General features: G+C 41.8%; 1 protein-coding gene across 4 annotated transcripts in view; it reads right to left on the bottom strand.

Moving 5' to 3' along the window:
• Positions 1 to 1,214: 1,214 nt before the first annotated feature.
• trip10a (thyroid hormone receptor interactor 10a) overlaps positions 1,215 to 27,429 on the bottom strand; it is a 120,092-nt gene continuing 93,877 nt past the window's right edge. The window contains exons 3-16 of one of the 4 annotated variants that reach the window (XR_011241001.1): positions 12,465 to 12,521; positions 10,700 to 10,847; positions 9,949 to 10,011; positions 9,272 to 9,376; positions 8,992 to 9,120; positions 8,400 to 8,546; positions 8,111 to 8,299; positions 5,528 to 5,692; positions 5,228 to 5,251; positions 4,523 to 4,632; positions 4,168 to 4,300; positions 3,270 to 3,864; positions 3,043 to 3,176; positions 1,215 to 2,775 (exon numbers count right to left, since the gene is read on the bottom strand). Coding sequence is in view for 3 of the 4 variants with exons in the window: in XM_020094662.2 (XP_019950221.1) it covers positions 2,624 to 2,775; positions 3,043 to 3,176; positions 3,270 to 3,358; positions 4,168 to 4,300; positions 4,523 to 4,632; positions 5,228 to 5,251; positions 5,528 to 5,692; positions 8,111 to 8,299; positions 8,400 to 8,546; positions 8,992 to 9,120; positions 9,272 to 9,376; positions 9,949 to 10,011; positions 10,700 to 10,847; positions 12,465 to 12,521 (1,645 nt within the window). In the remaining variant the exon portion in view is untranslated. The remainder of the gene's footprint in view (positions 2,776 to 3,042; positions 3,177 to 3,269; positions 3,865 to 4,167; positions 4,301 to 4,522; positions 4,633 to 5,227; positions 5,252 to 5,527; positions 5,693 to 8,110; positions 8,300 to 8,399; positions 8,547 to 8,991; positions 9,121 to 9,271; positions 9,377 to 9,948; positions 10,012 to 10,699; positions 10,848 to 12,464; positions 12,522 to 27,429) is intronic. The other 3 variants (XM_020094662.2, XM_069524664.1, XM_069524665.1) reach the window with 3 other exon arrangements.

The raw sequence follows: 27,429 nt of genomic DNA, 5'->3' as shown, positions 1-27,429 counted from the left end.
TTGAACACAGCAGGTACTAGAGCAGATACTTAAATCTCTCTTTGTGCCATTGAGTGTAGATTTCCCCCTTAATGTCCTCACCAGGCCGAGACGTGCCCCCCACCCCCCACCCCCCCATAGGTGCAGGATGTTGGCTGGATCCAGTTGCCTTATTGAAAAACTGACCTTTAACGCATCTTGAGACTTGAGGCTTTGCATACAAATGGTGATCCAACTCCTCAGTAACCTGAGCGGTCAGATCGTCTGCCTGTCAACGCCACTGTTGGATTCTTCTCCATCACCTGAATGGAGCTTCATCATTTGTCCCCAGTGATTTTTTATTTCCACAAACATGACAGAATAAATCATTCTAATTGTTTTTTTGACCACATTCATGTCCACTGTCTTCCCTTTGTGAACAAGGTGAATATGAAAGTGGGGCACATGCCAATTTGGGGATTATCAATTAGTCATCATAAACAGTGGTGTTTTAAAGCCAGTGCAATTTAGTCAGGTATGCAGAAGCATGGCCTATATTGAAAACATAATTATGCTGAGGGAGAAGTAGAAGGCAGATCTGTGCCACGTCCCAAAGATTGATGCAACAGTGCCACCTACTGTCCATGAGCTGCACACACTGTGATCAGTTGATGGTAGCAGGTGACGCAATGAATTCTGGGTCCTGTTTTCATTGACCACAAAAATATATGAATAAATCAAAAGTTAAAATAAAGATTATGTTATGGCTTGTAATTCTGTAAACATAAACTCTGAAAAGTTAAATAATAACTTTTGCCATTACATTAGACTGCTACAGTATCCGTTGGTTGAGACTGAAATAAAATTAAAAATAAACAAATCCAACAAATGTCACATGGATATTAAGAAAATGCAGATTTTTAACATTGAATTCAGTTAGTATGAACATACAGAAAACTTGTTTAACCTGCAAAACTTCAAATCTTGCATCCAGCCACTGCCTCATTAACTTTATAGTAAATTAGGTCACATTTATCATCCCAGAGAAACTATAAATTAAATTTCTCCAGTTTTCTGCTTCGGTTAAAAAACACTGAATCAACCGTTCCAGGAAAAGGAAAAAAGTATTTCAGCTATAAATAACTTAACAAACCTCAAATTCACATAATCATTCACCAGTTTGCAGAACCAACACACACATTTTTTTTCTCCAAACATTTATTTTCCAAATGCAGAAATGATGTAACCATTTGTAACTTTGAAATGTGCTTTGCATTTATTAAATCTTGAAAAAAAGCAAAATATTTTAAATGCAAACAAAAAAAAAGGTATATACACAATGCTTTTAACCAGAAAGGCACCAAGGAAACTCGAGCAGTAATTGCTTCTTGCTGGCTCAATAACGATGAAAAAACAGGATGTGGATCAGCTTGAAAATGTGAGAAGTAAATAATAATAATAATAAAACATTACTAGCAACATAAGAGCTTTTTACTTTTCTCTCACGATGTAACTATCTTTATTTGAAAACTTAAAAAGCTAGTAAGACAATAGTGGTGTTGTGATAACTAAAATATATATTATTTATTACATATATACAATATTCTTAATGTAGCACATTCTACATGTGCATTTTTGACTCCCTTTTGTGGCGACAACCTGTCCACTAAGTGTGCAAGGGGAAAAAAAACAATGTGAGAACATCTTTAATACAAAGTACAACTTCTGTCAAACTTGAAAATATTATTTATGAAACATAACACATTTGTAATAAATTATTTTTAGAACAATTTTCAGGTTGTAACTTAGAAAACAGCTACTGTATATCCTTGTTACTGCTTTAGACTGAACTTGCATGAGGATATGGCTGTGATTGTCAGAACGTGGACCGTTTGTACTGCTGTGTGCATGTGATTTAAGAGAGAGCCCTCCTCACATGTGGTCTCACCAACTGATGGAGAGACCAAAAGTAAAGCACTTTCCCCTGAAACCTCAATCATCCCCTGGGGACAGTCGAGATCTCTGATCGTGAGCAAAGTGACGGTGCCATGCAACTTTGCCCGGGGCATTAAAAGTAGAAAGTGGCACGCTTGAGACAAAAACTGCAACAGAGCAACAGCTCTCTGTTCGGCTGTGGACTGTCATGGGTCAGAGCAGGTCAGTTTTTATCTGAAATAAGTAAACAGGTGATGTAACGTCCGTCTATGAATTACTGATATTAACACTCAGTGAAAAGATGTCAGCAGCAATCGTCTTCCTCCACTTCCTCCTCCTCCTCTACTTCTTCCTCTTAAATTCAGAAAGCCAACGTCTTCTTCAGCTGTGGAACCAGGTAAGCACTTGTACCATGATGGTGCCTCAGATCCATGCAACACTAACTAAAACCAAAATTAAAAACATTGTGACATGCAAACAAAATTTAAATAACCTTGTGGTCTGGGTGGTTTAGGTACAATAATGTAACGACAGCCATGAGGAACATACTCTCAGCACCATTCCTCTGCTCATATGGGGCCCCTCTCAAGAAATCAAAGCACGTTGTTTGGATCCCTCCCTGGACTCACAAGGGGTCTCGCCTTTATGATCAGTCCCATGGGGAAAAACTGCATACAGTTCTATAAAGTGTTAATCTCTACTTCTGTTGTTCTCCACGTGTATGCTTGTGTCATTTGTTCAGGGTGATCGTGACATAAGACGTAGGTATGTAGCCTTCGTCCCCGTTGTTCCTGCGGACACGGGTCCAGCCGTCCCCCTTGTCCTCCTCCACCACAGCCAGCACCTCTCCCTCCTGCATCGAGATGGTCCCTTCACTCGCACCTGAAAAGGAAAAGAGAGACGCTATGGAAAGAAATAACCCTTTGGCATTTTTAAGACACAACACAAACATTATTAAACAGTAACTTCACCCATACATTTTGAATAGAGCCTCTTTTCCTGAAAATACCAAAAAATTCCTTTCTGGGAGGCTTTGCTAAGACACACCCCTGGTTTGAGACAATAGGTAGCGTTATGAGCCATGTTCAACCCATAGATCAATATGGTAATAAATGTGATTTTAAAATGAGCATTGATGTAATATTCTACCAGGGAAGTTGTACATGGCCGTGCAATTCCCAATAGAAGCAGTTAGTTCGTCATCTTCAAAGTCATCGTCAAACTCTGCGTAGATGGCCTGGGAGGGATCAGGAGTGCTTTCATCTGAGTGAGCTCCATCAGGGCTGGAAAGAGAATAAAACAAAAATCACAGTTTTGCTGTACAGAACAGACAACAACTCGTAGAGTCAGACATTATGTCTTGTTAGCAGTGTTACCTTTGTAAATCATGAGCACCGTTATTGTTGAACGTGTGAGGTTTGTAGTGCAAGGTCTGCCCTCGACCTCCTGCTTCAGCCAGCCAGGTCTACAAGAGAAAGAAGAGATGTGTCTATTGTTCATTTGCTGAAAAACCAGAGTCATGTTCAAAGTCTGACACAGAGTACTCCACCCAATGACACCTCCTGTCATCATCTAGGTCAACCCTAGCTGTGGCCAAACACTTAAGCCATTTTTAGCCTATACCTCTTTACATTTGGGCAGAATGGCAAGTGTATAAGTGGATTTACAGACACACATCACTGAATCCTTTTGATACTGGAGATCATTAAAAATAAAAAGATTCTCCGGCAGGTTCTTGTGTCGCAATAAGTGTCTTTTCTATGACTTTTAAGCAGATTTGAGGATGTTCATTAGTGACGGACATTAGAATTAATGACACCCTCAGAGTGTAAATGACACTGAATACAGAAATATTAAATTCAGGGTTTTAAGGAAGTAGGTCTTTTAATTGCCTCTTCTATTTTTTATAAAAAAGGCACCTTTCCTTTTCACGTTGTGTGTTATCTTTACCGGCCCTCTGTCTGACGCTTCCTTGAAAGAATAGAAATGAGGAAAAATGTATAAATATTTTTAAATGTAATACGTTGTAATTAAGAGTAGAGGGCATGATTACCTCATAATGTTGGAAGAAGAAAAAAACAAGGACCTTATGACATCATAATACTGTATTTTGTACTCAAAAGCAAGGAATCTTGTTAAGTCCTAGTATATCTACTAACCATGGACACTTAATCAACATTATAATAAGTTAGTATAGCTGCTGACAGCCTTGTGACCTTATTTTGGTAAACGATTACCTCACAATATGACTAAAAGGGCAGAGTTCATGATTACCTCATACTTATTGAGCTCTCCCCTCAGTCGCTCTATATTCTGGGATGTCTGGCTGATTTGGGATGCCAGACTAGCGGGGTCTCCCATTTGAGGATTTTTCTCATAAACATCTTTCATCTTCCCCAGAGCCTCGCTAGAGAGAGGAGAGAGAAAGGGAGGAAGGAGGAGGAGTAACTTTCAGTAGAAATTGGTTCCCGGCAGAGCTGAGGGCTGGGTACGCAATTCAAACACTCACACAGGCACCACTGAAGTTAAACAGGCTGATGTGCACAGCATGAATTATTATACACACACCTCCGCCGGAGAGGTTCCAACAGACACAGTTCTTAACACACAGGAGGAGACAGAAACACACCTCTGATCTACTTCCTTTTGCAATTCCTTGCAAATTTCCTCCAGCCTCTGTTGCAACCTCTTCCTGCGCTGCTCTGGAGGAAGATGTGAGAAGTCCTCTGTCACAGTCGGCTGCAAGAGGTCACAGGAAGGGTGGGTTAACACTGCACTTACTCTACAGCAGCAGTTTAATGATAGTAACCATGAGAACAGAAACAAACACCAAGCCTGCGGTTTGAGTTCAGCTCAATTTGTTTAGCTATAACTCTTAGTCACACATTTTGGGTTTCAGATGAATCGAGAAGTACAAAAGTGAGCTGAACTGAAAACCACCACCCATGAAAAAACAAATACAATATAGAACACATTTATAAATTTGAACTATTTTCTTTTTTCTACAAGATCAAGAAATAAAGCTGCGATGATAAACGAGCGTGCAGACATTATATTATCATTATATCATTTATAATCAGGTTATGAATCGCTCCATTCCCTCCCGTGCTACCAAGCATTCATCCCTCGCTCCACCACCAGGTGGCCACCTCTTCAATACAACTGAGCCACGTAACACAACACTGGATGCTGCATGTTGAGTCATCTGAACACAGAAAGTCTGAGCAGAGCTTCATGAAGGGAAAGTTCTCAATGAGTTGAGGTGTTGTAATAAAAAGGTGGCCACTTTTATGTGTCACACAGCTGAGACCCCCACCCCAAACCAGCATATTACCATGATCCTCTCTGGAGTAAACCTCTGAGGAAAAACAGAAACAGGATGTGTATAGAAATAAATCTCACAGTATCCTTAAAAGTGGTTTCTGATTTCCATCTCCAAAAAAGGTGTCTGTTACAAGTTTATATATAACACATAAATATTGAAAATAGTGGAAATGAGTAGTAAGAGCTCTGCCACATGTGTAAGTGTGTAAATCAGTCACTGTCGCAGAGGCAGGAACACAGAGTGACAGTCTGCAAGCCTTCATGGGGTGGAGGTCTCCTGGCACCTGAAACCTCTCCCCTGGTGACTCACCGATCTCCTGAGCGTCCGGAAGGAAGAGATTCTGGGTTTGACTGTCTTATTGATCTCCTTCAAACAGTACGACAGGGGGTCCCGGCCAAACTTGGGGGAGGGGGGTCCGTTAGAAGGCGAGGGAGCGGGGGGTGTGGAGAAAGGTGGGAGCGTGGAGGGAGAGAGCTAGAGAGGGGAGCGACACCAAAGTACCAGCACCCGAGCATGAGATATGCAGGCGGAGGGTGGTGTTCATGATAAGGGGAGGGGTTCGAAGGATGAAAAAAAAAAAAAGAGAGAGAGGGAAGACGGGGAAGACAAAAAGGTGACAAGGGAAAGAAAAAGACACGGTCAACACCTTAAAGCACACCACGAAGCCAGGAAGACAACACTGGAGCAAACCCAGCAAACGAGCCCAGAGAGCATGAAAAGCACAAACATACATCTGTCTCTTTGGCTCTCATTGACACACACATGAAAAAAAAACTTAAAAACCACGATGAGAGCGATCATCCACAGCTCTTGATTTCTGTAGGTCGATTCATACAGGAAGGAAGATGTAGTGTGAGTCAGCTAGATGATGTTTTACTCCACCTATGTTTTAGTCTGTTTGTTTTGTTTGCCAGCAGGAATATGCTAAAAACTACTTGACTAATTGACTCATTGAATAATTCATGGATCTTGAAGAAAAAAACTACATCAGGCACATTCAGGGGACCAATGTTATGAATGTGTGCAATTCCAAATAAAATCCAGATCAAACATATTTAAATGTGTTTTTATAAGGAGACTGTTTGGCCTCCAATCAAAGTTAAAATTTACCCAAAATGTTTACTGAAAACATTAACAATATTCTGGTTGAATTATGATAAACTTGCACCGTCGATACACCGTTTTGCAGAGGAGGTTTTAGATACAGTAACTGTGTCCTATGCATTCGCGATGAAAATGATTCACAAACAATTTTGCACAATGGCTCAAACATTGAAAATCAGACCCATGATATTAAGAAAACTGAGAAAGTCATGAAAAATAAGTTAAATCCTGGATTTCTCCCAGTCTGACCTATGCAGATGAAATATTAGTCCATATGTCAGTGCACATGTTAAAAATACCCGGCTTAATTAACACAGTGGAATAGTGCTTATAGATTTTCTGGAGCTTAATAAATACCCTGTATGAACTCTTAGAATGAGGTTAACTTGAAAACATGCCTGGAGTGAACTCCAGTAAAAAACTGCCCCAGCTTTATGTCTATGTGGAGAGGTGGGGGTGGGCTCTATTAGTTAAATGACATAGGAAGCTGATACCTTCCAGTCGAGTCTATGTAGTGAAGGTCTTTAACTGCTGCACAAAAAGGCTCCTTGTGTAAATACAGAGACTTTTAAGTGCAGCACTATTATTACGTGAACATCTACAGGGTAGGTGCTAGTTTTCCTGAGAGTTATGGGGCTCTAAATACAGGAGGGCAGTTGAGAATGGAAATGTTTAGGGGGGCCAGGCATAAACTAAACGCTCACTCGAGCCAGTGTAGTCGGCCTCCTTCTCATACAGCGACAGGCCTAATTGGGAGAGCATGACTGATGACACAGAGCCGTGTGCCACACACATACACAGAACAGAAAGAGTGCACAGCAAAGCACAGCCAGGACGACATGCAGAGAAGAGAGGCGCTGAACAAGCAAACACTGAAAGAAGGGATCGTTTAGTGCTGGGACTGGAGGAGGGGGGAACCATTAGCTGGTTAGTGGTCAGCCACTCGTATCACCACTTTAATTTGGGACCTCAGCAAGAAAGCTCAAAGATTTACAATGTATGGTAGCTCACGAGACTGAGGTCGATACTCGAGAGCAAACAGAAAAATGTCAGCATTAAATTTTATAGCATGAATGTGTGTGATCCAGTTTTTCTGAGCTGGTGTCATCCCGGTGTTGGTCCAAAGATTTTATTGTGATAACAGACATAATGCTAGGTTCTGGCCAGTATAATGGGAGCAGTGTGTTTGTGGATCCCTGTAGAGGAAAATTCAATGTTGTTTAGGCTCTGTGCTGATGAAAGCACAAGCACAGCAGAATGCTGACTGCCTGTTGACCTATTGGAAACCACGTTGCAGAGAGAGGGTGCGTGTGGGGGCAAGGTTTTATTCACTCACAGCCAGGGACAGAGTCATGCAAAGGACCTTTTCTAGAGGTGTCGGTCGGCACACATGTGAGTTCATGTGTGACATAATAAAAGAGGTTCATGCATTATGAATACAATACTGAATTTTAGAGATGAGAGGGTTGTGTGTGTATATGTGTGTGAGAGTGTGTGTGTGTGTGTGTGTGTGTGTGTGTGTGTGTGTGCAGCCACAACCACAGGTCCATCATGAGTGCTCTCTGTGGAGGGGATTTCCTGACTCTGCCTGCTGGCTCTTTGGCTCAAACAGCATCTTTGCCATGCAAGAAGTCACCCACTAATCTGCCTGGCTGCTGCCCAACAGACTTTCAGATCTGCCTGCGCTGATCATTGATGCAAACTCATTCGTTGCACAATTTCCACAAAGCAAAGTGTGAGGCCATGTCAGTAGGATAAACTGTGCTCTGCTAGCATGACACGTCCTACCTTGCTCCTTTTGGTGAAAAGCCAAAAGTTTTTGCTTTTGTTTTTTCCCATGAGGTCCATGGGGCCTTTCGGTGTGCCCAGGCTGCTGTCAGATGAGGCCCGGTTGATGCCCTGACTGTAGTCCTCAAACTCCACATCTCCAGGACGCTCAAAGCCCGACTTGTTCTGCTCTATTACAACCATGGAGTCCTGAAGTTGATGTAATTATAAATTAGTTATTTTCAACGTGCCGCATAAAGCGTCATGTAACACATTAAAATCCTTTTAGCATTTTTTGATACCAACTCACATTCTTCTCATTAACGTTCGTCCCGGCTTTAGTAATGCCTTCCAGGCACTTGCCAATGATAGGCATCACATGCTTCTCTGTGTCCGAGAACAAAATGTAACCTTGGGCCATCTTTCGTACTCGCCTCTCATCCAGATCCTGCAGATTCTAGAGAAAACACAACAGTTTCTCAGACACCGTCAATATTAAGTTTTAGATAATGCATAATACATAGCCCATAAATCAATGAGTATCTCAATATCAAGGTCACAACATGTTACTTCTGTAGTACAGGTTCTTCTTTGGGATAAAATACAATATATAGCAACTGAACAAGTCAAGTAATTTATGATTCTATCGTACTGTATATGTGCTAATGCCAATATGGCCAAAACTTAGTTGCAACTGTAACAGTGTGCATTTAAAAAAGAAAGACATAGAAAATAGTAGAAATACTACATATGTTAAAGTGGCAATATGCCATCCATGTCCTTTATCATGTAACATGTTTTGGATTAAAGAAATTCAGTTTTCAGGCTCAGTATTACTGTGACAACTCCCTTCAATGTTGAAGGCAGGAAAATTGTCAGGTTGCAATATTCTATTCACCTACGTTGAAAATTAGTGGCATGTCATTAAAGTAGAACTGGCTCTGCTCCTTGTTGTACTTCTGGAGCTGAGCAGCGTAGTCGTTCTTACACTCCTCGGCTACATGTGCCCTCATATGAGCCTGCTGTTTGGCCTAGAACCACAGAGAGAGAGAGAGAGAGAGAGAGAGAAAGAGAGAGAGAAAGAGCGAGAGAGAGAGACAGGTTAACCAGCAGAATCTGATTTGACCTTTAATTGTGTGAAATAGTCCTTATAATACAGATTTATGCCCCCCCCCCCATTACTTTTTCAACGTCTGCTTTTGTGGCGTTTATGTCTTGATCAGTCCTCTCTGCATACTGTGCTGCACGCTCTGCTTCTCTCCACTCCCTCTCAAAGCGCTTTTTACTCTGGTGAGCAGAAACAAAAATAAAAGAGAAAAGACCACGTTCATTTCATCAGGATAAGTAAAGCCATTGCCTCAATGAAAAATTAAAAAGTTTGACTTTTTGGCTCGACCAAGGACGTTATATTTTCACCCCTGTCCATTTGTTTGTTGGTTTGTTTGTTTGCAAGCCAGATTACACAGAAACAACTGCACAGATTTCCTGGAAAGTTGGTGGAAGGATTCGGTATGGGTTCAGGAAAGAATTAAATTTGTTTGGGGATCAGGGTTTTTTTCCCCTTTTCTTTAACATTTCAAGATGAAGGCAGTTTTCCAATATTTTCACAGATTTCCCAGGGAATCATTTATAGCTCTTGAGGAAAAGAAAAGTCTGGCACATTTAGGGAACTGATTTCTATGAGTGTGTGAATTTTGGTGCAGCTTGATTCAATTTAAGGGGGCTGCTGTACCTTGGCAGAGATATTCAATCTAGTGTCATTCTAGTATTAGCCTTTGCTTTTGTAATATAATATGCTGTTTTAAAGCTTATTAGAGGTATTTTCATGAAAAAAGTATTTCAGAAAATGTTTGACTTACACTGTCGAGTTGCTTGTAGGTGCTCTCCAAACTCTGCTGGGCCTTCTTAGCCTCCATCAGATACTGCAGACATTCATAAAAATAGCCAGGGTGTGAGGAGGGTCAGATGACAGCGAGAGAGAGAGAGACTCACATGTAGGGCCAGACACTAAATAAACAATGGCCTCCCAAACTCACACAACATGACAGAGAAGAAAACAAATACCAGTGTGTCTGTTCGAGACGTCACGTCTGCAGTACAAGCTTTTACATGGCTGCAATGTTCTGCAATCTAGCAAGACAAAGCCAAAGCATTCCTCTTACAGAAATAACACATTCCCGCTTGAACCATGCTTCCCTCAGGAGACAGAAAGTAAGGCTTCCTTCCTGCCACAACAGTGAGATCCCAGCTTCTCCACCCCTCGTTTAAATCTGCCATTTTTCTCTTCTCGCCCCTTCACACTCCACTCCAACAGTGTGGGCTGTGTACTAGAGATTAAATTCCCTTCAAGCATGTTCCCAGGCTGCTGTTGAATGTGATGCTGCAGACACATACCAGTGTACAAGTGCCTACACTCTAGGTGTTTCTGTTTATCTCTTCCACAACAGAAGAAGGAGCTTGCAATGGGATCAAGCTCAAATCAAGAAGTAAAGAATGAAAGTGGTAAAACTATATTAAAGTAAAGCAAAAATGGCTCCAAATACCACAGCACAACATAGTTGAGACACTAAACGATCAAAAGATTATGGGTAAGCTCTCTCCATTACTCACCGTCTTCCGCTCCTGCTTCAGCTCTTGTAGGTACTTAGTGAGATCGATGCAAATGTTCATCATCATGTTTTCAGCAATCAGCTCCCTCTGCCCGGCGTAGTCATTCATCTCATTCAAGATGTCCAAAAATGACTGGTAGTTGGATAATCTGCCATTGAGGAGGAGGAAGAGGAGGAGAGAGGAAAGGGTGGAGAAATAAAGACATGCTGATGGGGTCACTGATATGATGATAAATACACATTGGGACAAAGTCATAAGAGGCTCATCACTCCCTGCTTCCTTCTAGGGGCATTTAGATGGCTCCACCACACAACAGCATGGAAAACATGCATGACACAATGATCCCAAACAGTTTGAAGCTTGATATTAGTTCTGTTTTTACTTTTTAGTTTCCTCTTTTAGTATTTGACAAACTGGTAATGCTAATCGTCTCTAGTTTATTCAGAATTGCGCGGGGGGGAAAGATCTGCTTCACTGCTGCAAACCACCACCAACCAGACATGTTGCAGGAAATATGGTCACAATCTCCCCATCTATTCCTGAGTTTTAATGAACAATGGCCAGAGAAGTGTTCAAAGTTACAACTTTATCATTGAATTCCATCACATATTTGTGTTAAATTGTGTCATAATGAGCTTGTGAATATTAGACTCACTGCCAAAAACATGCTTTGTAAGCATCAGAGTGACTTTTGACAGTTCCCCAAAATCAAATCAGTAAATTCTGGAACATTTTTGCCAAATTTGAAGAAAGGTTTTCCTGAGATATCTCATTCAGAAGAATGGCACAGTCTGATGGACAACCTGAATCCATGGACCCAACCAGCTTTGTGTTCACTGTTCAGACCGGTGGTGGTGTGTTAGTGAGGGGATTCATTTCCTGACAGCTCCTTAACAATAATCAATCATGATTTGAATTCTGCATCCTCTCCCAGCATTGTTGGTGACAGCATACATCCTTTTATGGCCACAATTTACCGTCTTCCAATGGCAACTTCCAGTATGATGATAGACGCGTCTCAAAGCTAACCGTCTCAAACCAGTTTGACCTAAATCCACTAGAGGACATTTAGGATGAGGTGGATGAGAATTTGCAGCAGAAATGTGCAGCTGACAAATCTGCAGAAATCATGGGACGCAATCATCTCAACACGGAGCAGAATCTCAGAGGAATGTTTCTAACATCATGCAGAATCAAGTATTAGAATGCTCATAGAGTGTGAAACGTTAAACCTGAAAAAATGATTTTATTGTCACTTCTGGCAGGGGAAACAAGTTGTGAATGCAAAATTGATATATAAATCACCTTTTACATGGTGAACCTGTGTCAACTTGGTGAAAGCCAGTCTTTATTCACTCTCTTATTTCCATTTTGTTTTCTACAAACTCCTGAGGGGAAAATTGGTTTCTGGCTGTTAAATGCTCCAATATGTTCATCAACTATACTCTAAATGTGAAAAAGGGAGTGTGAAGTGTGTACAGATCTTTCTCTTTTAAAATAGCTGCATGATTTAGCTGATTTAGAGCTAAACAGCTTACCGACAGCAAAACCAGGAGTTGACTCCTGCTATTGAGCTAAATTGTTAAACTGAAAGGAGATGCAGATTTGGGTGGTAAATCTGTGCAAGTTAATCACTTCTATTAGACTATTTCATGTCATATAGTTTGTCATTTTATACTTATAGAATTATAAAATATTAAATAAAACCACTTCAAAGGGAAAAAAATTACCTCACATGTGTTTCTTAAACACAATAGCAGCTCACCTGCACTCTGGTTCATCTTTGCTGCTTCTCTTCAGGTTATATTTCTTTGAGAGGTTCCTGCAAAAAAGGAAAGCGCATCACGCAATTGGTCAATGTAAAAATTCTCACTGGGAAGTGGCTGAAAACAAGGGTCGAATTAAAAATATTCTTAGGCACCCCCTGGCATCTTTTTGTACAATAGAATTTTAAAAAGTCCACTTATAATGAATGCAAATAGGTCAGGGGTCACCAACACGGTGCCCGCGGGCACCAGGTAGCCCCCAAGGACCACATGAGTAGCCCGCAGGCCTGTTCTAAAAATAACACAATAAATCACCAATGAGCTGCTTCTAAAATTTGATATGCGTTTCTAATTAAATGTAATTATTTACTTTTTATACTAACTATTGTTGACTATTGACTATGTTTTGTTAAAAGGGTTGGTCAGTGGCTAGTGAAAACGGGACATTTTTCTTAGGAAATTTTGTAGAAGTGATCATCTGAAAATATAAACAATTGCTGAGATTTATAGAAATAAAGTGCTGAATACTGATATTATCTGTTTCCCACCTTGTTGAGTCATTGTTGGTAATTATTGTGAGAAATCATTAAAGTGATCAGTGTCTTCACATAGATGAGTATCATTTATCATTAATAATAACATATAACTAAATGCAAACTGAGCAAATTTGTTATTTCAGAAGAGTTTATCAAACTGATATCCCTTCGTATGACTCAGTACCCAAGAAGTCGCTCTCAGTTTCAAAAAGGTTGGTGATCCATGTCGTAGAAGCTCAGGGATGGTACCGATGGATCGGGCATACCCACATTAGTTGAGATCAAACCAACTTCCAAGTCTCTATGACATTCAGAAAAAAAGTTATTCAAGAATATCTTGATCTCCAATGGGTTTTCACACCTAACCCTAATCACAACACTAACCCTAATCACAACCCTAACCCTAACCCTAATCACAACCCTAACCCTAACCCTCATTGCAACTCTAACCCATATTCACCATAGGGTGAATAACTCTGCGCTGCTTGCTCGAAATGTGCTGAAATTCAGTGTGGTTGTGTGGCAGGCTAACCTTTATCAATCCTGAAATGTCCAAGTCTCTCTGACTTTCAGAAAAAAAGTTATTCCAAAATATTGTGTACTTTTTTTAATAGATTTGATGGTTTCACCATTTCCGAAGGTCTTAGAAGCTCGGGGATGGTCCCAATGGATCGGGCATAGTCACTTTAGTGGAGATGGAACCAACTTCCAAGTCTCTATGACCTTCAGAAAAAAAGTTATTGAAGAATATCTTGAACTCCTATAGGTTTTCATCCCTAACCCTAACCCTAATCACAACCCAAAAAGCAAACACTAATCACAACCCTAACCCTACCCCTTCCAAAGGTCGTAGAAGCTCGCGGGTGGTACCAATGGATCGGGCATACCCACATTAGTGGAGATGGAACCAACTTCCAAGTCTCTATTACCTACAGAAAAAAAGTTATGGAAGAATATGTTGATCTATAATGGGTACTCCTCCCTAACCCTAACCCTAATCACAACCCTAACCCTAACCCTAATCACAACCCTAACCCTAACCCTAATCACAACCCTAACCCTAACCCTAATCACAACCCTAACCCTAACCCTCATTGCAACTCTAACCCATATTCACCATAGGGTGAATAACTCCGCGCTGCTTGCTTGAAATGTGCTGAAATTCGGTGTGGTTGTGTGGCAGGCTACCCTTTATCAATCCTGAAATGTCCAAGTCTCTCTGACTTTCAGAAAAAAAGTTATTCCAAAATATTGTGTACTTTTTTAAATAGATTTGATGGTTTCACCATTTCCGAAGGTCGTAGAAGCTCGGGGATGGTCCCAATGGATCGGGCATAGTCACTTTAGTGGAGATGGAACCAACGTCCAAGTCTCTATGACCTTCAGAAAAAAAGTTATTGAAGAATATCTTGAACTCCTATAGGTTTTCATCCCTAACCCTAACCCTAATCACAACCCAAAAAGCAAACACTAATCACAACCCTAACCCTACCCCTTCCAAAGGTCGTAGAAGCTCGCGGGTGGTACCAATGGATCGGGCATACCCACATTAGTGGAGATGGAACCAACTTCCAAGTCTCTATGACCTACAGAAAAAAAGTTATGGAAGAATATGTTGATCTCTAATGGGTACTCCTCCCTAACCCTAACCCTAATCACAACCCTAACCCTAACCCTAATCACAACCCTAACCCTAACCCTAATCACAACCCTAACCCTAACCCTCATTGCAACTCTAACCCATATTCACCATAGGGTGAATAACTCCGCGCTGCTTGCTCGAAACGTGCTGACATTCGGTGTGGTTGTGTGGCATGCTACCCTTTATCAATCCTGAAATGCCCAAGTCTCTATGACTTTCAGAAAAAAAGTTATTCCAAAATATCGTGTACTTTTTTAAATAGATTTGATGGTTTCACGATTTCCGAAGGTCGTAGAAGCTCGGGGATAGTCCCAATGGATCGGGCATAGTCACTTTAGTGGAGATGGAACCAACTTCCAAGTCTCTATGACCTTCAAAAAAAAAGTTATTGAAGAATATCTTGAACTCCTATAGGTTTTCATCCCTAACCCTAACCCTAATCACAACCCAAAAAGCAAACACTAATCACAACCCTAACCCTACCCCTTCCAAAGGTCGTAGAAGCTCGCGGGTGGTACCAATGGATCGGGCATACCCACATTAGTGGAGATGGAACCAACTTCCAAGTCTCTATGACCTACAGAAAAAAAGTTATGGAAGAATATGTTGATCTCTAATGGGTACTCCTCCCTAACCCTAACCCTAATCACAACCCTAACCCTAACCCTAATCACAACCCTAACCCTAACCCTCATTGCAACTCTAACCCATATTCACCATAGGGTGAATAACTCCGCGCTGCTTGCTTGAAATGTGCTGAAATTCGGTGTGGTTGTGTGGCAGGCTAACCTTTATCAATCCTGAAATGTCCAAGTCTCTCTGACTTTCAGAAAAAAAGTTATTCCAAAATATTGTGTACTTTTTTAAATAGATTTGATGGTTTCACCATTTCCGAAGGTCGTAGAAGCTCGGGGATGGTCCCAATGGATCGGGCATAGTCACTTTAGTGGAGATGGAACCAACTTCCAAGTCTCTATGACCTTCAGAAAAAAAGTTATTGAAGAATATCTTGAACTCCTATAGGTTTTCATCCCTAACCCTCACCCTAATCACGACCCAAAAAGCAAACACTAATCACAACCCTAACCCTACCCCTTCCAAAGGTCGTAGAAGATCGCGGGTGGTACCAATGGATCGGGCATACCCACATTAGTGGAGATGGAACCAACTTCCAAGTCTCTATGACCTACAGAAAAAAAGTTATGGAAGAATATGTTGATCTCTAATGGGTACTCCTCCCTAACCCTAACCCTAATCACAACCCTAACCCTAACCCTAATCACAACCCTAACCCTAACCCTCATTGCAACTCTAACCCATATTCACCATAGGGTGAATAACTCCGCGCTGCTTGCTTGAAATGTGCTGAAATTCGGTGTGGTTGTGTGGCAGGCTAACCTTTATCAATCCTGAAATGTCCAAGTCTCTCTGACTTTCAGAAAAAAAGTTATTCCAAAATATTGTGTACTTTTTTAAATAGATTTGATGGTTTCACCATTTCCGAAGGTCGTAGAAGCTCGGGGATGGTCCCAATGGATCGGGCATAGTCACTTTAGTGGAGATGGAACCAACTTCCAAGTCTCTATGACCTTCAGAAAAAAAGTTATTGAAGAATATCTTGAACTCCTATAGGTTTTCATCCCTAACCCTCACCCTAATCACGACCCAAAAAGCAAACACTAATCACAACCCTAACCCTACCCCTTCCAAAGGTCGTAGAAGCTCGCGGGTGGTACCAATGGATCGGGCATACCCACATTAGTGGAGATGGAACCAACTTCCAAGTCTCTATGACCTACAGAAAAAAAGTTATGGAAGAATATGTTGATCTCTAATGGGTACTCCTCCCTAACCCTAACCCTAATCACAACCCTAACCCTAACCCTAATCACAACCCTAACCCCAACCCTAATCACAACCCTAACCCTAACCCTCATTGCAACTTTAACCCATATTCACCATAGGGTGAATAACTCCGCGCTGCTTGCTCGAAACGTGCTGAAATTCGGTGTGGTTGTGTGGCATGCTAACCTTTATCAATCCTGAAATGTCCAAGTCTCTATGACTTTCAGAAAAAAAGTTATTCCAAAATAGTGTGTACTTTTTTTAATAGATTTGATGGTTTCACCATTTCTGAAGGTCGTAGAAGCTCGGGGATGGTCCCAATGGATCGGGCATAGGCACTTTAGTGGAGATGGAACCAACTTCCAAGTCTCTATGACCTTCAAAAAAAATGTTATTGAAGAATATCTTGAACTCCTATAGGTTTTCATCCCTAACCCTAACCCTAATCACGACCCAAAAAGCAAACACTAATCACAACCCTAACCCTACCCCTTCCAAAGGTCGTAGAAGCTCGCGGGTGGTACCAATGGATCGGGCATACCCACATTAGTGGAGATGGAACCAACTTCCAAGTCTCTATGACCTACAGAAAAAAAGTTATGGAAGAATATGTTGATCTCTAATGGGTACTCCTCCCTAACCCTAACCCTAATCACAACCCTAACCCTAACCCTAATCACAACCCTAACCCTAACCCTAATCACAACCCTAACCCTAACCCTCATTGCAACTCTAACCCATATTCACCATAGGGTGAATAACTCCGCGCTGCTTGCTCGAAACGTGCTGAAATTCGGTGTGGTTGTGTGGCATGCTACCCTTTATCAATCCTGAAATGCCCAAGTCTCTATGACTTTCAGAAAAAAAGTTATTCCAAAATATCGTGTACTTTTTTAAATAGATTTGATGGTTTCACGATTTCCGAAGGTCGTAGAAGCTCGGGGATAGTCCCAATGGATCGGGCATAGTCACTTTAGTGGAGATGGAACCAACTTCCAAGTCTCTATGACCTTCAAAAAAAAAGTTATTGAAGAATATCTTGAACTCCTATAGGTTTTCATCCCTAACCCTAACCCTAATCACAACCCAAAAAGCAAACACTAATCACAACCCTAACCCTACCCCTTCCAAAGGTCGTAGAAGCTCGCGGGTGGTACCAATGGATCGGGCATACCCACATTAGTGGAGATGGAACCAACTTCCAAGTCTCTATGACCTACAGAAAAAAAGTTATGGAAGAATATGTTGATCTCTAATGGGTACTCCTCCCTAACCCTAACCCTAATCACAACCCTAACCCTAACCCTCATTGCAACTCTAACCCATATTCACCATAGGGTGAATAACTCCGCGCTGCTTGCTCGAAATGTGCTGAAATTCGGTGTGGTTGTGTGGCAGGCTAACCTTTATCAATCCTGAAATGTCCAAGTCTCTCTGACTTTCAGAAAAAAAGTTATTCCAAAATATCGTGTACTTTTTTTAGTAGATTTGATGGTTTCACCATTTCCGAAGGTCGTAGAAGCTCGGGGATGGTCCCAATGGATCGGGCATAGTCACTTTAGTGGAGATGGAACCAACTTCCAAGTCTCTATGACCTTCAAAAAAAAAGTTATTGAAGAATATCTTGAACTCCTATAGGTTTTCATCCCTAACCCTAACCCTAATCACAACCCAAAAAGCAAACACTAATCACAACCCTAACCCTACCCCTTCCAAAGGTCGTAGAAGCTCGCGGGTGGTACCAATGGATCGGGCATACCCACATTAGTGGAGATGGAACCAACTTCCAAGTCTCTATGACCTACAGAAAAAAAGTTATGGAAGAATATGTTGATCTCTAATGGGTACTCCTCCCTAACCCTAACCCTAATCACAACCCTAACCCTAACCCTCATTGCAACTCTAACCCATATTCACCATAGGGTGAATAACTCCGCGCTGCTTGCTCGAAATGTGCTGAAATTCGGTGTGGTTGTGTGGCAGGCTAACCTTTATCAATCCTGAAATGTCCAAGTCTCTCTGACTTTCAGAAAAAAAGTTATTCCAAAATATCGTGTACTTTTTTTAGTAGATTTGATGGTTTCACCATTTCCGAAGGTCGTAGAAGCTCGGGGATGGTCCCAATGGATCGGGCATAGTCACTTTAGTGGAGATGGAACCAACTTCCAAGTCTCTATGACCTTCAAAAAAAAAGTTATTGAAGAATATCTTGAACTCCTATAGGTTTTCATCCCTAACCCTAACCCTAATCACAACCCAAAAAGCAAACACTAATCACAACCCTAACCCTACCCCTTCCAAAGGTCGTAGAAGCTCGCGGGTGGTACCAATGGATCGGGCATACCCACATTAGTGGAGATGGAACCAACTTCCAAGTCTCTATGACCTACAGAAAAAAAGTTATGGAAGAATATGTTGATCTCTAATGGGTACTCCTCCCTAACCCTAACCCTAATCACAACCCTAACCCTAACCCTCATTGCAACTCTAACCCATATTCACCATAGGGTGAATAACTCCGCGCTGCTTGCTCGAAATGTGCTGAAATTCGGTGTGGTTGTGTGGCAGGCTAACCTTTATCAATCCTGAAATGTCCAAGTCTCTCTGACTTTCAGAAAAAAAGTTATTCCAAAATATCGTGTACTTTTTTTAGTAGATTTGATGGTTTCACCATTTCCGAAGGTCGTAGAAGCTCGGGGATGGTCCCAATGGATCGGGCATAGTCACTTTAGTGGAGATGGAACCAACTTCCAAGTCTCTATGACCTTCAAAAAAAAAGTTATTGAAGAATATCTTGAACTCCTATAGGTTTTCATCCCTAACCCTAACCCTAATCACAACCCAAAAAGCAAACACTAATCACAACCCTAACCCTACCCCTTCCAAAGGTCGTAGAAGCTCGCGGGTGGTACCAATGGATCGGGCATACCCACATTAGTGGAGATGGAACCAACTTCCAAGTCTCTATGACCTACAGAAAAAAAGTTATGGAAGAATATGTTGATCTCTAATGGGTACTCCTCCCTAACCCTAACCCTAATCACAACCCTAACCCTAACCCTAATCACAACCCTAACCCTAATCACAACCCTAACCCTAACCCTCATTGCAACTCTAACCCATATTCACCATAGGGTGAATAACTCCGCGCTGCTTGCTCGAAACGTGCTGACATTCGGTGTGGTTGTGTGGCATGCTACCCTTTATCAATCCTGAAATGCCCAAGTCTCTATGACTTTCAGAAAAAAAGTTATTCCAAAATATCGTGTACTTTTTTTAATAGATTTGATGGTTTCACGATTTCCGAAGGTCGTAGAAGCTCGGGGATAGTCCCAATGGATCGGGCATAGCCACTTTAGTGGAGATGGAACCAACGTCCAAGTCTCTATGACCTTCAGAAAAAAAGTTATTGAAGAATATCTTGAACTCCTATAGGTTTTCATCCCTAACCCTAACCCTAATCACAACCCAAAAAGCAAACACTAATCACAACCCTAACCCTACCCCTTCCAAAGGTCGTAGAAGCTCGCGGGTGGTACCAATGGATCGGGCATACCCACATTAGTGGAGATGGAACCAACTTCCAAGTCTCTATGACCTACAGAAAAAAAGTTATGGAAGAATATGTTGATCTCTAATGGGTACTCCTCCCTAACCCTAACCCTAATCACAACCCTAACCCTAACCCTAATCACAACCCTAACCCTAACCCTCATTGCAACTCTAACCCATATTCACCATAGGGTGAATAACTCCGCGCTGCTTGCTCGAAACGTGCTGAAATTCGGTGTGGTTGTGTGGCATGCTACCCTTTATCAATCCTGAAATGCCCAAGTCTCTATGACTTTCAGAAAAAAAGTTATTCCAAAATATCGTGTACTTTTTTTAATAGATTTGATGGTTTCACGATTTCCGAAGGTCGTAGAAGCTCGGGGATAGTCCCAATGGATCGGGCATAGTCACTTTAGTGGAGATGGAATCAACTTCCAAGTCTCTATGACCTTCAGAAAAAAAGTTATTGAAGAATATCTTGAACTCCTATAGGTTTTCATCCCTAACCCTAACCCTAATCACGACCCAAAAAGCAAACACTAATCACAACCCTAACCCTACCCCTTCCAAAGGTCGTAGAAGCTCGCGGGTGGTACCAATGGATCGGGCATACCCACATTAGTGGAGATGGAACCAACTTCCAAGTCTCTATGACCTACAGAAAAAAAGTTATGGAAGAATATGTTGATCTCTAATGGGTACTCCTCCCTAACCCTAATCACAACCCTAACCCTAACCCTAATCACAACCCTAACCCCAACCCTAATCACAACCCTAACCCTAACCCTCATTGCAACTCTAACCCATATTCACCATAGGGTGAATAACTCCGCGCTGCTTGCTCGAAACGTGCTGAAATTCGGTGTGGTTGTGTGGCATGCTACCCTTTATCAATCCTGAAATGCCCAAGTCTCTATGACTTTCAGAAAAAAAGTTATTCCAAAATATCGTGTACTTTTTTTAATAGATTTGATGGTTTCACGATTTCCGAAGGTCGTAGAAGCTCGGGGATAGTCCCAATGGATCGGGCATAGTCACTTTAGTGGAGATGGAATCAACTTCCAAGTCTCTATGACCTTCAGAAAAAAAGTTATTGAAGAATATCTTGAACTCCTATAGGTTTTCATCCCTAACCCTAACCCTAATCACGACCCAAAAAGCAAACACTAATCACAACCCTAACCCTACCCCTTCCAAAGGTCGTAGAAGCTCGCGGGTGGTACCAATGGATCGGGCATACCCACATTAGTGGAGATGGAACCAACTTCCAAGTCTCTATGACCTACAGAAAAAAAGTTATGGAAGAATATGTTGATCTCTAATGGGTACTCCTCCCTAACCCTAACCCTAATCACAACCCTAACCCTAATCACAACCCTAACCCTAACCCTCATTGCAACTCTAACCCATATTCACCATAGGGTGAATAACTCCGCGCTGCTTGCTCGAAACGTGCTGAAATTCGGTGTGGTTGTGTGGCATGCTACCCTTTATCAATCCTGAAATGCCCAAGTCTCTATGACTTTCAGAAAAAAAGTTATTCCAAAATATCGTGTACTTTTTTTAATAGATTTGATGGTTTCACGATTTCCGAAGGTCGTAGAAGCTCGGGGATAGTCCCAATGGATCGGGCATAGTCACTTTAGTGGAGATGGAATCAACTTCCAAGTCTCTATGACCTTCAGAAAAAAAGTTATTGAAGAATATCTTGAACTCCTATAGGTTTTCATCCCTAACCCTAACCCTAATCACGACCCAAAAAGCAAACACTAATCACAACCCTAACCCTACCCCTTCCAAAGGTCGTAGAAGCTCGCGGGTGGTACCAATGGATCGGGCATACCCACATTAGTGGAGATGGAACCAACTTCCAAGTCTCTATGACCTACAGAAAAAAAGTTATGGAAGAATATGTTGATCTCTAATGGGTACTCCTCCCTAACCCTAATCACAACCCTAACCCTAACCCTAATCACAACCCTAACCCCAACCCTAATCACAACCCTAACCCTAACCCTAATCACAACCCTAACCCCAACCCTAATCACAACCCTAACCCTAACCCTCATTGCAACTCTAACCCATATTCACCATAGGGTGAATAACTCCGCGCTGCTTGCTCGAAATGTGCTGAAATTCGGTGTGGTTGTGTGGCAGGCTAACCTTTATCAATCCTGAAATGTCCAAGTCTCTCTGACTTTCAGAAAAAAAGTTATTCCAAAATATCGTGTACTTTTTTTAATAGATTTGATGGTTTCACGATTTCCGAAGGTCGTAGAAGCTCGGGGATAGTCCCAATGGATCGGGCATAGTCACTTTAGTGGAGATGGAATCAACTTCCAAGTCTCTATGACCTTCAGAAAAAAAGTTATTGAAGAATATCTTGAACTCCTATAGGTTTTCATCCCTAACCCTAACCCTAATCACGACCCAAAAAGCAAACACTAATCACAACCCTAACACTACCCCTTCCAAAGGTCGTAGAAGCTCGCGGGTGGTACCAATGGATCGGGCATACCCACATTAGTGGAGATGGAACCAACTTCCAAGTCTCTATGACCTACAGAAAAAAAGTTATGGAAGAATATGTTGATCTCTAATGGGTACTCCTCCCTAACCCTAACCCTAATCACAACCCTAACCCTAATCACAACCCTAACCCTAACCCTCATTGCAACTCTAACCCATATTCACCATAGGGTGAATAACTCCGCGCTGCTTGCTCGAAACGTGCTGAAATTCGGTGTGGTTGTGTGGCATGCTACCCTTTATCAATCCTGAAATGCCCAAGTCTCTATGACTTTCAGAAAAAAAGTTATTCCAAAATATCGTGTACTTTTTTTAATAGATTTGATGGTTTCACGATTTCCGAAGGTCGTAGAAGCTCGGGGATAGTCCCAATGGATCGGGCATAGTCACTTTAGTGGAGATGGAATCAACTTCCAAGTCTCTATGACCTTCAGAAAAAAAGTTATTGAAGAATATCTTGAACTCCTATAGGTTTTCATCCCTAACCCTAACCCTAATCACGACCCAAAAAGCAAACACTAATCACAACCCTAACCCTACCCCTTCCAAAGGTCGTAGAAGCTCGCGGGTGGTACCAATGGATCGGGCATACCCACATTAGTGGAGATGGAACCAACTTCCAAGTCTCTATGACCTACAGAAAAAAAGTTATGGAAGAATATGTTGATCTCTAATGGGTACTCCTCCCTAACCCTAACCCTAATCACAACCCTAACCCTAACCCTAATCACAACCCTAACCCCAACCCTAATCACAACCCTAACCCTAACCCTCATTGCAACTCTAACCCATATTCACCATAGGGTGAATAACTCCGCGCTGCTTGCTCGAAATGTGCTGAAATTCGGTGTGGTTGTGTGGCAGGCTAACCTTTATCAATCCTGAAATGTCCAAGTCTCTCTGACTTTCAGAAAAAAAGTTATTCCAAAATATCGTGTACTTTTTTTAATAGATTTGATGGTTTCACGATTTCCGAAGGTCGTAGAAGCTCGGGGATAGTCCCAATGGATCGGGCATAGTCACTTTAGTGGAGATGGAATCAACTTCCAAGTCTCTATGACCTTCAGAAAAAAAGTTATTGAAGAATATCTTGAACTCCTATAGGTTTTCATCCCTAACCCTAACCCTAATCACGACCCAAAAAGCAAACACTAATCACAACCCTAACCCTACCCCTTCCAAAGGTCGTAGAAGCTCGCGGGTGGTACCAATGGATCGGGCATACCCACATTAGTGGAGATGGAACCAACTTCCAAGTCTCTATGACCTACAGAAAAAAAGTTATGGAAGAATATGTTGATCTCTAATGGGTACTCCTCCCTAACCCTAATCACAACCCTAACCCTAACCCTAATCACAACCCTAACCCCAACCCTAATCACAACCCTAACCCTAACCCTCATTGCAACTCTAACCCATATTCACCATAGGGTGAATAACTCCGCGCTGCTTGCTCGAAACGTGCTGAAATTCGGTGTGGTTGTGTGGCATGCTACCCTTTATCAATCCTGAAATGCCCAAGTCTCTATGACTTTCAGAAAAAAAGTTATTCCAAAATATCGTGTACTTTTTTTAATAGATTTGATGGTTTCACGATTTCCGAAGGTCGTAGAAGCTCGGGGATAGTCCCAATGGATCGGGCATAGTCACTTTAGTGGAGATGGAATCAACTTCCAAGTCTCTATGACCTTCAGAAAAAAAGTTATTGAAGAATATCTTGAACTCCTATAGGTTTTCATCCCTAACCCTAACCCTAATCACGACCCAAAAAGCAAACACTAATCACAACCCTAACCCTACCCCTTCCAAAGGTCGTAGAAGCTCGCGGGTGGTACCAATGGATCGGGCATACCCACATTAGTGGAGATGGAACCAACTTCCAAGTCTCTATGACCTACAGAAAAAAAGTTATGGAAGAATATGTTGATCTCTAATGGGTACTCCTCCCTAACCCTAACCCTAATCACAACCCTAACCCTAATCACAACCCTAACCCTAACCCTCATTGCAACTCTAACCCATATTCACCATAGGGTGAATAACTCCGCGCTGCTTGCTCGAAACGTGCTGAAATTCGGTGTGGTTGTGTGGCATGCTACCCTTTATCAATCCTGAAATGCCCAAGTCTCTATGACTTTCAGAAAAAAAGTTATTCCAAAATATCGTGTACTTTTTTTAATAGATTTGATGGTTTCACGATTTCCGAAGGTCGTAGAAGCTCGGGGATAGTCCCAATGGATCGGGCATAGTCACTTTAGTGGAGATGGAATCAACTTCCAAGTCTCTATGACCTTCAGAAAAAAAGTTATTGAAGAATATCTTGAACTCCTATAGGTTTTCATCCCTAACCCTAACCCTAATCACGACCCAAAAAGCAAACACTAATCACAACCCTAACCCTACCCCTTCCAAAGGTCGTAGAAGCTCGCGGGTGGTACCAATGGATCGGGCATACCCACATTAGTGGAGATGGAACCAACTTCCAAGTCTCTATGACCTACAGAAAAAAAGTTATGGAAGAATATGTTGATCTCTAATGGGTACTCCTCCCTAACCCTAATCACAACCCTAACCCTAACCCTAATCACAACCCTAACCCCAACCCTAATCACAACCCTAACCCTAACCCTAATCACAACCCTAACCCCAACCCTAATCACAACCCTAACCCTAACCCTCATTGCAACTCTAACCCATATTCACCATAGGGTGAATAACTCCGCGCTGCTTGCTCGAAATGTGCTGAAATTCGGTGTGGTTGTGTGGCAGGCTAACCTTTATCAATCCTGAAATGTCCAAGTCTCTCTGACTTTCAGAAAAAAAGTTATTCCAAAATATCGTGTACTTTTTTTAATAGATTTGATGGTTTCACGATTTCCGAAGGTCGTAGAAGCTCGGGGATAGTCCCAATGGATCGGGCATAGTCACTTTAGTGGAGATGGAATCAACTTCCAAGTCTCTATGACCTTCAGAAAAAAAGTTATTGAAGAATATCTTGAACTCCTATAGGTTTTCATCCCTAACCCTAACCCTAATCACGACCCAAAAAGCAAACACTAATCACAACCCTAACACTACCCCTTCCAAAGGTCGTAGAAGCTCGCGGGTGGTACCAATGGATCGGGCATACCCACATTAGTGGAGATGGAACCAACTTCCAAGTCTCTATGACCTACAGAAAAAAAGTTATGGAAGAATATGTTGATCTCTAATGGGTACTCCTCCCTAACCCTAACCCTAATCACAACCCTAACCCTAATCACAACCCTAACCCTAACCCTCATTGCAACTCTAACCCATATTCACCATAGGGTGAATAACTCCGCGCTGCTTGCTCGAAACGTGCTGAAATTCGGTGTGGTTGTGTGGCATGCTACCCTTTATCAATCCTGAAATGCCCAAGTCTCTATGACTTTCAGAAAAAAAGTTATTCCAAAATATCGTGTACTTTTTTTAATAGATTTGATGGTTTCACGATTTCCGAAGGTCGTAGAAGCTCGGGGATAGTCCCAATGGATCGGGCATAGTCACTTTAGTGGAGATGGAATCAACTTCCAAGTCTCTATGACCTTCAGAAAAAAAGTTATTGAAGAATATCTTGAACTCCTATAGGTTTTCATCCCTAACCCTAACCCTAATCACGACCCAAAAAGCAAACACTAATCACAACCCTAACCCTACCCCTTCCAAAGGTCGTAGAAGCTCGCGGGTGGTACCAATGGATCGGGCATACCCACATTAGTGGAGATGGAACCAACTTCCAAGTCTCTATGACCTACAGAAAAAAAGTTATGGAAGAATATGTTGATCTCTAATGGGTACTCCTCCCTAACCCTAACCCTAATCACAACCCTAACCCTAACCCTAATCACAACCCTAACCCCAACCCTAATCACAACCCTAACCCTAACCCTCATTGCAACTCTAACCCATATTCACCATAGGGTGAATAACTCCGCGCTGCTTGCTCGAAATGTGCTGAAATTCGGTGTGGTTGTGTGGCAGGCTAACCTTTATCAATCCTGAAATGTCCAAGTCTCTCTGACTTTCAGAAAAAAAGTTATTCCAAAATATCGTGTACTTTTTTTAATAGATTTGATGGTTTCACGATTTCCGAAGGTTGTAGAAGCTCGGGGATAGTCCCAATGGATCGGGCATAGTCACTTTAGTGGAGATGGAATCAACTTCCAAGTCTCTATGACCTTCAGAAAAAAAGTTATTGAAGAATATCTTGAACTCCTATAGGTTTTCATCCCTAACCCTAACCCTAATCACGACCCAAAAAGCAAACACTAATCACAACCCTAACCCTACCCCTTCCAAAGGTCGTAGAAGCTCGCGGGTGGTACCAATGGATCGGGCATACCCACATTAGTGGAGATGGAACCAACTTCCAAGTCTCTATGACCTACAGAAAAAAAGTTATGGAAGAATATGTTGATCTCTAATGGGTACTCCTCCCTAACCCTAATCACAACCCTAACCCTAACCCTAATCACAACCCTAACCCCAACCCTAATCACAACCCTAACCCTAACCCTCATTGCAACTCTAACCCATATTCACCATAGGGTGAATAACTCCGCGCTGCTTGCTCGAAATGTGCTGAAATTCGGTGTGGTTGTGTGGCAGGCTAACCTTTATCAATCCTGAAATGTCCAAGTCTCTCTGACTTTCAGAAAAAAAGTTATTCCAAAATATCGTGTACTTTTTTAAATAGATTTGATGGTTTCACCATTTCCGAAGGTCGTAGAAGCTCGGGGATGGTCCCAATGGATCGGGCATAGTCACTTTAGTGGAGATGGAACCAACTTCCAAGTCTCTATGACCTTCCGAAAAAAAGTTATTGAAGAATATCTT

This window comes from Paralichthys olivaceus, chromosome 5 (assembly GCF_024713975.1).
Source record: "Paralichthys olivaceus isolate ysfri-2021 chromosome 5, ASM2471397v2, whole genome shotgun sequence".
Taxonomy (NCBI): Eukaryota; Metazoa; Chordata; class Actinopteri; order Pleuronectiformes; family Paralichthyidae; genus Paralichthys; species Paralichthys olivaceus.
This window is presented reverse-complemented; position numbering and strand designations above follow the sequence as displayed.